At 42.3% G+C, this 10,939-nt stretch overlaps 1 protein-coding gene across 1 annotated transcript; it reads right to left on the reverse strand.

Annotated features, from left to right (window-relative positions):
• Window positions 1–438: 438 nt before the first annotated feature.
• Window positions 439–3,493, reverse strand: LOC147458519 (V-type proton ATPase subunit a3-like). The gene is made up of 8 exons (XM_086511860.1): window positions 3,421–3,493; window positions 2,893–3,015; window positions 2,613–2,720; window positions 2,219–2,335; window positions 1,965–2,138; window positions 944–1,081; window positions 765–872; window positions 439–618 (listed from the first exon to the last, which is right to left on the reverse strand). The coding sequence occupies exons 1-8, from the start codon at window positions 3,490–3,492 to the stop codon at window positions 454–456; spliced, it is 1,005 nt and encodes a 334-aa protein (XP_086367986.1). The 5' UTR covers window position 3,493; the 3' UTR covers window positions 439–453.
• Between the last annotated feature and the right edge of the window lie 7,446 nt (window positions 3,494–10,939).

Below are 10,939 nucleotides of genomic sequence, written 5' to 3' on the forward strand. Positions count from 1 at the left end.
TAGCTCGGAATAGCCTCAACCTTGTCCCCCAATAAGCATTGGAGGCATTCATAAAACAAACTCACAAAGTTAGTCATACAGGATAAGCATCAAATGCGCTGCAGTGATGAGGGTTAAAGACTAACCAGCCCTAAGAAGGCAAATGGGCCCTAGAAGTAGCAGTTCTTCCTTCCATTCAGGCCAGATAGTTTGTTAATCAACTATCTTTTGTAGGCCAAAAGATGTGTTTACTTACTTATCAAACGTCCAGAAACAGTTGAAAAGCTCAGCTACCTTGGTCAATTATTCCAACCTCAAGAACACCACCTAACACATCAAAGGCTTCAGTTTGCACAAAACACTTAATTGCAATTTCTTGATAGATAGTAACAACCTTAAGAATCCCTTCGCCATGAGCTTACGAGTCAGTCCCCTCCCCTCTCTTATTGTGAAGTTTAAAAAATAATCTTTTGACTACAGAAGCATTTTGAATAATCCTACAGACACCAAAATAAAGACCAAGAATCGCACCTGAAGTTTTGCAGACACTGGACACCAACCCTCTGCTACCAAACACTTCCTAGTGACATCAATATTTAGCATGTTCAAAATATGATAGACAGCCTTTTGCTTCCTGACCTGCTCACAAGTAGCCCCCACTATCATCACATAGCAAAAATGTTGAGAACAAAACCATGAAGAGAACACAAGCCTAAAATGACAGACTAAACAGTCCTAAAGTAGTCAGTAGGCACTCATGAGAAAGCAATGTTTGCATTGCATACCATCAAACTCCATGGCTCAATCTGATAAGATATCATAGAAAGCATACTGTCCCGATGTCTGCTACCTGCATCGATGGTTGCTTTGAGTTCCGCTAGCCTTGTTGAAACCTGATGTATGGCAACCTCTAAGCAATAGTATCAGAACATATAGGCCAGACATGCTAATAATGTTGTTATACCTCATCAATCATTTGTGCTTGGTGGCCAACTTCCTCTGGGAACGGATATTTATTTGCTCCAAATGCTTCACAAATCTTCATTACCTTCATCCTTGCTCGTTCCCCAGAAAAGAAGACAACAAATACAAGCTTCTCTACCTGCAGTTGCCTATAAGCATTTATTTGTACAAAGAGCCAGGAACTTATGTAATGCAGAGAGCACACAAATAAGATAATTAGTCCAATTGAGTTTCTTGATTCATTCAATATGCACTCCAAGCATCAAATGATAGCTTAAAAAACACGAGTATAAAGCTGAGAGCTTGAAAAAAGTTTCCAGAATAATAGAGAGGGACCCAGCACTTCCAACGGAACAATTTCTCTGTCTCTGTCCTAAATTAAAGATTGGAGCCAAGGCCAGGGCCCACCACAGTACTGATAAATCAAGCAATCCGTCTTTAGAGCAATTCAGAAGATTAGACCCGAGAATAAAAACCCTAGCCAATGTTCTTGGTTGGGATCTGAACAGCCCCATGTGGCTTGTTCAAGTAAACAAATGCAGAAGACCGTCAGCCTCCCTAAAGAGGCCCAGTAGTCTTGCTGATTACACTAAACAACCCCCCCCCCCCCAAAAAAAAGGTCTTTTATGTAAAACAAGGCAGTCTGAACCATTTCCTTCTTGTTTAATATGATTAAAAGACTGCTGTTCTCCTCTTATGCATCAAATACAAAAAATGTAACAATCACTTCGATATCCTGTAGGTCAAGCATTTTTTTCTCGAAGGATTGACTGCATGGGGTTTAATAAGGCTACCCTTTGAAGCCTCCACATTTTCTTCTCGACTGATTTGAAACCTTTGCATAGTTGTTTACGACAAATTTTGATATCAGAAAGCAACTTAATGTGAAATGTTAAGACCATAATACATTTCTCCTGAGAACACTGAGTTGCTACAAATGGTAACTTGTCAATAAGCCATGCATTGTATGAAGTGTAACTGCAAAACAATACCCAAATCATAACAGTAAGATAAGAACTGACCTTCTCATTTGTAGCAGGATCCAACACAGGCTCCTCAACTAGAGCCTGCTTGAAAAACAAGTTTCCACGGGTAGCACGAAAAAGGATTCTCTCAAAAGCTGCAACCTTAGTTTTAGCTATCAAACCAGTAATAAACCCCAACCTTGTTTGTTTAGAAGGGTCTGTCTGCATCTCCTGTAATGGAAGGTTCGTCTACTTGAATGATTATGTGCAAGGATGAACAGAAAAAACAAATAGTCTGTAAAAACACCCACCTGTTCTAATAACAATGGGATGTCCATTGGGATGTCTCGTGAAGATGAAGAAACATCCTCTAATTCCCTCTGATATGCAGATGCAGTACTACGAGCAGAAGAAAAGAAAACGCCAGCCTAGAACCACAGTAACAACAAAGGAGAATGAGATCAAACACAATGACCTTGTTCAATCATGTCATTATAACTCTAGACTAATAATGCAGAATAGTGAGATACCATAAATGCTAACTCTAGATCACATTATTTTATAATCTTCTTACCCGCATAAAAGCATAACCAGTACAAGTGAGCTTAGTGCGCTGAAGTTTACTGAACAATTGGCACATGTTCAACTTCACACACCAGAAGATAAATTATAGAGTACTTTCTTGGAAGTAGAATAGTTCTAGACCTTTTTTAGTACAAGCTGAAACTCCACGAGTTCACTGTAACTGCGCAGCAACTTGTCACTACTTGAGTTGATTTCTAAAAGCTCTGTCTCTAGCTCCACAAGCTTAACCTGGAAATAACAGCCATAGCATGAAAAAATTATTTTCATAAAAAAGAGAAGTTTTTGCAGTAAAATTACACTAACAAATCTGCACAAACAAGCGCCTCCTTTTATGCTTCAGAAAAAGAAAGAATAATGAGAAGGCATAAACATATTGACTATTTGAAAAAGGCAATTACACCTCAAGCTCATCTAGCTCCAGATCCTTTTGTGCTGCTGATCTGACAGCAACAGATATGCTCGCTTTTGTCATCTGATCTTTAAAGAAGCGCAGCTTACGTGCCATTTCTCCACAGCGTTTAACCTGTGTGCATGAGGAAAACCAGTAAATATTTTAAGAATTTAAAAAGATGATAGTAAGATTAAGTTACCCTAACTCTTACCCAAAAAAACCTCTAAATATATGTATTATATGTAAACACAATCATGCCAATAATTGTTGTGCTACCCCACCTAAATCTACCACAATATGATACTTGCAAGACCTTGCATGAGCAAAATAGGATTTTTTTCATCCAAGTTGTGTGATTTGTTAAGGAAAGAAAAATAAAACAATGCATGCCAAGGAATATGTAAAACTCTTTCTAATGACTTCCAGCAGTAGGGAGAACCAAAACCAAAACAAATCTCTAGCCAATGCTAAAAGTGCAAACACTCCAAATCAGCTCATCTCTTAATACACAAAACTGGCAGGAAAAGCATATATTGCCTGATTAGCATAAGTTCGCTGGAAAGGGCTCTTGTCTGCATTAAGCTGCAAAAAGCAAGACAAGCAGATCATTAGACTCTTGACAAATTGTACATTCACAATGTGCTCTTATGACTGAAAATTAAGCATTGGTCATGTCCCTATTGCTACTTTACAGCATCTTGTCGGCTTGTCCAAGCTTCAGAAACATCATTATATTGGTTCCTCCTGTACTTTATGCAAACAACACAAAGACTCCTTTCTTCATATGAAAGGGGTGTGTTTTCTGCCTAAGGTTGTCTTAAATGATATGTTTGCAATCTAAGTTCGTTTGAAGTCTTTTAGTTCTTCACCGCCTGTCAAGTTAGCACCCACCGGTTTTGGTTGTATGATGTGTTACGAGCTCAGCCAATTTCTTTTTCATCAAGCAATCAAACCCAACAATTGTTCTAGACTTGCCTCATGTTGTATAATCAAAATCAACACATGTTGAAGGAAGACAATAATAAGCAGCTAGAATTGGACAAAGAAGATGAGGAGAGAGAATCTCTTTCGGACAAAATTAAAGAGAGAGAGAGACCTGGAAGAAGCAATGGATTTCTAGGAAGGAAAAAATGTTTTTGACCCAAAAGCAAGGAGGTTTGACCACTTTTTGTCAAAGTTGACGATGCGGAAACGTAGAGCCACGAGGGAGAAAGGGAGAGAGAGCTTCTGAACCAACCAACTTGGCAATGAATTTAAGATAAATTACAATGGGGGCTCAGAGTGCACTTATATATCAGCTTGGGGGCCTAAGTACCCCCCTCAACAAATTGCCCTACCCGAAATCATGTCAATAAGTAGAATAAATACCTAAAGACAAACAATTAGCTAGGATCACATTGGGCCATTCACTTGAGATGCTAGCTCATAGTGGACATATGTAGGAAGACCAAGTCGATGAAGAAGCTACCATAGACACCCCAGCAAAGGCCGCCTTCTGGATATACCTCGGATTTGCTACCACCATCCTGTTACCTGAGAAGAATGCCATCTTGAGCACCGGTTGTGTCACGTGCACATGGCTCTATGTGCCACTTGGACAAGCTTCATCGACTTCCAGAGCCAGTTTTCCACCTATCCCTAGATAGGAGTGTCTAGAATCCTAGGAGGATTAGTAATGGCAATTTTGTGAGCCTGTTCACAAGACCTGCATGTCCAGTCGAGTCCATTAGATTAAGTTTTCGAGTTTTGGAACCCCCTTGCATAAATGGATTGTACAAGCGCTTGACAAATGTTATTACACTTCACTCGGCATCTGGCATGATGTGCATGTAGTTTTAGATTAGAGGAAAACAACGAGCAATTCCGCGCGTCAATTGGATTCCTAAGTGGGCAGATGTGCGACAGTTTCACCCAGCAATTTTACCGAAGTCAAGTTTATTAATAAAATTATTTTAACGATTTATTTTTTATAACTTTGTCTTCCAAACTTGCCCTACTTAAGTCCTAGAAAGTTTATGACCGGTATCGTACCCTACATAGGGAGAAAGATAGCCAGCGTTTTGGATGAGAGGAGGCAGTGCCACATCTAGCCCCAACATTTTTGCATGCTCCCTGCGTTTTGCTCCCAGATCGCAAATCAGCCCAACGTTTTCAGTTTTCAGCCCCTTCCTCTCGCCATATACGGCCCGGATCTTGTAATATTTTTTAGCTACAGCTACAGATAAATGAAAAGGACTTTTGTGCACACTGAATGAATTTATGAATTTATAAATTTATTGGTACCAACTAATTACGAACAAGTAAATTTTCCGCTACAATGTGCCATCTCGAAATTTATCCGTGTCCGAATAGTATGATAAGTAGAACAGAAGCCGCATGCAGTGCAAAACAATTCAAAACAAGCACATGAATAAGATGGTGTCCATAGTTCACTCAGAAAAGCTATAATTAAATACTTTTGCGGTGGCCGCCCAAGAAGTGGCCGGCCGGACACAGTGGAAGTACGACCCGGCGGGAGCTGGCAAACTGAGTCAAGAGAGACATGAAATCGAGCGAGTTACTAATGCTCTAGATTGGCCAAAAAACCAGGTTTTAAACGCCCGTTTTTAAGTGTGAAGTTTAAAAACCTTTTAAGCTCAACGGCCAACCAATCTGAAAGGGGTCTAATCTAATAAACATAAATTTAAAAAAAAAACTCAACATGTAGCGTGAGAAAACTGCAAGACCAACGTAGAAGTTTTTGCGAGCTCTCTCTCTATGTCCCTCATGTAGCACCATATGGCAAATTTCCCCCACAAGTCTAAAAGAAAGAGCTAGCACTTCCTATTGGGAGTGCTCTGCAGCAGTTTCCACACACACAAGCTTCCCCTCTCACATCTCAGTTCAGCCCACTTTCTCTCTTCTCACGACTTCTTGCTCTGGCATCCGTGAAGGCTGTGCAGAGGCTGCGAAGCACGCGGCGAAGGTAAAGTGCAGCCAAAGGAGCTTGTGTGCGTCCCTGCAGGGAATAGCCGCACTCAGACAAGCGCAGTACCGGCTGCCCACAAAGATTGCAGCACTTTGACACATTCTAGAAGCAGATTTTAGCCAAGGAGAACTCGTGTGGGCATCCCCTACGCGAGCAGATATCAGTAGGTGTCACGATTGTGCCTATGTTACATTATTACATCTTGTCCTAGTTGCAGATACGAGAAGTGACATGGCAAGGACAACCCCTACGATTGGCTCTTCACTCTAGAGACATGCCTCTTCTCCAAAAGCCACTCCCCTTCGACAATTGGTCATACCCCTTTAACCAATGGTTGCAGCTCTTCGTCCAAAGGATGTGTCTTTACGTCTTAAGTCGTGTCTATTCGCCATAAACATGTCTTTTCATTTGCAACTCTTAGTCTCCTATAAAAGGAGCCCATTATACTCAGTTTTCAAGCATGCATTCAATCAATCAAACATCAATGTTCTCGTCTCTTGAGTCTCGGTTTGATCTTAAGTATGAAGTTTTAGTCTTAATTATAGGATTAGCACCACTAATCCTCATAGTGTAATCAGAGCAATTTTTTTTTCCAGGACCTGAAGGTTGTGAGCCTCTCACCCTCGCCGCTACGCGCTACCCCTCTTCCGGCGTTGTATGGAATCCGAAGAACGGTGGTACAGTACACACACATACGATGAGGTAATCCAAACTTATACTATCTGTTACAAATAAATAATACAGATATTAGGAGGCATGGTGTACCCCCCAGAGTATGCGTGCTGGAGTCCAATTCGTGATCAGGGTGTGTCCTTCAGTAATCGATTCGCACCCTTTTATGTGAAGAGGCTTGACACGTCAGCAATTTGTGACATCCCCCCTTCTTGAAAGAAAGTAATCGTCCGTGATTACAGCATATCTTCAAAACAACTCAAATTAGCTCAAAAAAATTTCCGAGGGACATACCGAGAGACAATCAGTTTTCTCATTCCATATCGGAACTCTTGGGTCGTTGGCTTCTTAGAAGAATATCATCCAATAAGGAGTCTCATTCCATATCGAAACTCTTGATATCCTAGGTCGTTGACTTCCCGGATGTATCTCATCCAAAAAGGAATATCCAGAGGTTGGCACATCATAATACAACACAAATGCTCACATATGCATGTTACAAGACATAGAAAAATAAAGCCGCCGATGAACACCCCTCCCGCATAACCTAACAAGATCCGGGCCTGGAGATATTCAACGACTCCCTCATCACTCCTCCCGCATAACCTAAAAAGGTCCGGGCCGGGAGATATAGAGGCCTTTTACAACCAAACGCCTCCCAAACCGCAGCCTGTGCCGTTTGGAGGTGCTAAGAGTAACCACTGCTCAGACTTCTTAATACTCCCCCCGTAAATAACCATCCAGGTCCGGGCCATGAGTATGAACAAGCATTCTCAAACATCATTTCTCAGTACTCCGCTCGGGAGTAAAATCACCAATGATTGCAACCAGTATTTAAAACCAGAGTCGAACAGTTCAAATCGACACCAAGACACGTTTAAAACAGATAGCATCCATTTCAAACAAATCCCAAATAATACTTTCTCAAACCGTGTTCAAAAGTAGCTAACTATAAAAACAACTAGAGAGTTCATTCAGGGTTTTGTTCAGACAACCGAACTTTGAGGACAACTGGCTCGCCCTTCTGCATCACGGTGATAGTTCGCTTCCGAACCTAGAGAGCCGCATCATTCTTGTCATGCCAAGGCATGCCCAAGAGAACATCGCAATTGCCCAACTTCATAATGTGGAAATTAGCTTTTCCATGATAATTTTGGATAGTCACTGGAAGAGCACCAATGAGCGTTACCACTTTCTGAGTTTGCCCCATGGCTAGCTCGGCTTCAATTCTCCACCCTCTGCATCATAATCAAAGTGCATCTGCTTCAAGAATTATGGATGGATGAAGTTCTCTGTAGCTCTTGAGCCAAAGAAAATTAGGGCTTTGAAGCCGTTAACTTTGCCATATGCTTGACACAATTCATTCATTCATACTTTCAAGGCGTATGCCATAGATATCAAGTACTAGTCCAATAGCGGGTCTACCAAAGAAAAGACAAGCAAGATTTGTTAGCGAGAACAAAGACAAGAATGCAAGAGATGTGAGGCCTCTTTTTCAAAGTGCAAAGCGCACTTTGCACAGAATCAAGAAAAGGAGACTCTCTCAGTCTCTACTTCTGTAACAGACTTGGACACTCCAAGTCAAGAATCAACCGCGACAGCACCAAATAACCACTTCAAAACAATTCACAGATCACAATAGATTTGCACTGGCCTGGCGGTGTGTCGTGCCTAGAGATATTGGCCCCAAAGACTGGCGCCTCTTTCGGTATCTCTTTTTATATTAATCAGTTCAAAGTATAAGAGAGTGGGTCGGGATTCACTCTTAGACTCTGCGTGCAGATGCTTTGAGAAGTGAGGCCCTCACCACTAATTTAAAGGTTACAAGGGATGCCCAAAAGCAGAGCCCCAAAAGCTTCAAATTCAAAAGCAATTGCTCTCTCTCTCTCTCACAGAGAGTCAAAACTTGAAAGCAAAAGCATTCTCTCTCTCTTTCTCATTGCGTAGAGAAAAAGCAAAATTTGCGTCGCTCATCATTTATTATTATTATTTTTTTCAGCCTCCGCGATTTTTGGAAATTAGGGTTTCTGGCAGAAATTAGGGTTTGCAGGAATGTTAGGGTTTCTGGTAGAAATTAAGGTTTCTGCTGTCTGCCATGTCATCACTTTGTGACAGACCCCCCTCTTGAAAGCATTGTAATCGATCGCGATTATGCCTGCAAAACCGACAAAAGCCATAAACCGTCTTAGCAGAGACTGACTGTTAGTACCTACGTACTAGGAACACACATCTAGCACATGTACAAAATCGACAGTCACATCACACGATATCACAGGACATCACATGACATTCAACATTCATTCGGATCTTAGACCATGATTTATCGGCAATGTAGCTAGCAATCACATCTAGGTCCAATCGGGACCTCATCGATGTCCGATTGACTAACCCCTATTGCAACCATGTCTATTCGAGATCAATCAGACCAAAATGCTGCAATCATTTCGGCTATCTGTTCCTGCACTCAAAAGAAGTCAAGAACAAATCAGTATCATTATCAGGAATTCCATTTCATAAAGTCATCCAGTAGAATACTGTCAGCTCTCAGTATCCCTGAAGCTCAAAGAGACATCAATGACTTTAGTATCAAAATCAAGGCATCTGTTGACAAAGGAGCGGAGTAACTCCCCTCTTGTGCATCCCACTGTACCAGATCTTCGGCCAAGCTGAATTTCTGGGTTCTGTTTGGAGTAGACTATGCTAAACCAAAACATTGAGGTAAAGTTTCACAATCCGAGGAGTATCTGCTAGGTCCTCCTCCTCCATCCACTTCGCATCAAATGCAGGAAAATTCTTGAACTTAACCAAGAACCGCCTTCGGACTTTACCTTTCTTCGTATCCGTCTGTGCCAAAATCTGTTCAGGAACAAGGGTCTCCTCGTTTTCTTCCACTGCGGGTTGCTCATCAGGCTCCCCATCATCAGGCACATTGTAACCGGCCTGTTAACTTCAAAAAGGGCGGTAGACTTTACTTCAAACCTTGATTTAGCTTTCACCCATTATTAGTCGTCTATTCTACCTGTGCTATAATGACACAAGAGAGGAGAATGGGATACAGATGCGCTAGAATGCATCTGTATGCAAGTCAGACACCAGATTGGCCCCTAAATAGGCGCCCCTTTCGGTATTTCTTTATTCTTTAAAAGAGGGAATAAAAGATGTGGTTCCCTACAAGCTGCCCCGCACAATCTGGGCTGAATTTCTTCTGTTCTGGCCCGATTTCGGCAGCATAACTGTACTAGGACCCTTCACAGTCAGTATCCCCACGCATTAGATGACTTTCCTGACGCATACGGACACTTTGCAAAACCTGGCGAGAATCTGCAGCACGCTGAATTCTCTGTTTTCTGCCCTGAAAATGCGCCAGATCACCTGTACAGCGGTCCCTTCACGTCCCCGAACCTCCTGGGGGTATTAGGGTCCGTTTAGGGCCGAAACCCTAAACCTGCAAAAATACACAGCAGGCTGTAATACCCTGTTTTGGGCTCCGTTTCGCGTGTCGGTCGCATCTGTAGCAAGACCTCGAGCTCCCGCACCTGTAGGGCTACTTGCCCTTTGAATCGGACAAGATTTCGGGCGTGAAACCTCTCCGAATTCACCTGTACCTGCGGGGAATTAGCCGCTAGCTAATCCAGTACCTGTGCAAGAGGTTCTTGCCTTGGCAATCGCGCATGAACCCACACAACTGTACATTGGTCAATCTGATGAGCCCACTAGAGGGGCATAACCATAAAGAATAGGGGAGAGAGAGAGAGCAGTGAGAGGTGTGCAAGTCATGACATCCTGTACCTCACTGTACATAGAGGGTAAGCCAACACTCCATTGAAGCTCTCCCACCTGTGACAGCACTCAAAAACGAGCTCACAGCTGAAAATCACGTTTTTGCCTTCTCTTTAAGTGGTAAACTGGCCTCAGAGTGCCAAGTGTCACTCATTTGTGCATTTTCCCGCTTTAGACCCTCGGGTCTAAAAATATCTCACCTGCAGCCTCTGTTGACTTGGCCACAGAGTAACAAAATGATCCCCATGTCAAACTGCACGTAATGACGCGAAGACATTTTGCCGTCCAAAAATAGCAGTCCCTAAAATTTAGGAGTTTCTGCCATTACATTCTTCTAGGTCATCTGACCCTCTTTGTACACTGCAGCCACACCGAGAACTGAAATGTAGCCTATATAGCAAAGGATTCCGCTTTGGCTGGCAAATGACCCCACTTTGGCTAACCATAGTCCTTGTCCAACCTTAGTGCTCTTTAGCCCTCAGGCCTGGATTCTCTCTGAACAGTTCCACACTGGCTATGCAATGCAGGGCAGTTAGATTTCCAAAGGGGTGTTTCCAAAAGGTAAAACAAACGAAATTCCCCAAAGAAAGAGAAAATAAACAAAAATGGAATTGCCACTGGCTGGTGACATACCCC

Source organism: Adiantum capillus-veneris, chromosome 5 (assembly GCF_014529385.1).
Source record: "Adiantum capillus-veneris isolate H3 chromosome 5, ASM1452938v2, whole genome shotgun sequence".
Taxonomy (NCBI): domain Eukaryota; kingdom Viridiplantae; phylum Streptophyta; class Polypodiopsida; order Polypodiales; family Pteridaceae; genus Adiantum; species Adiantum capillus-veneris.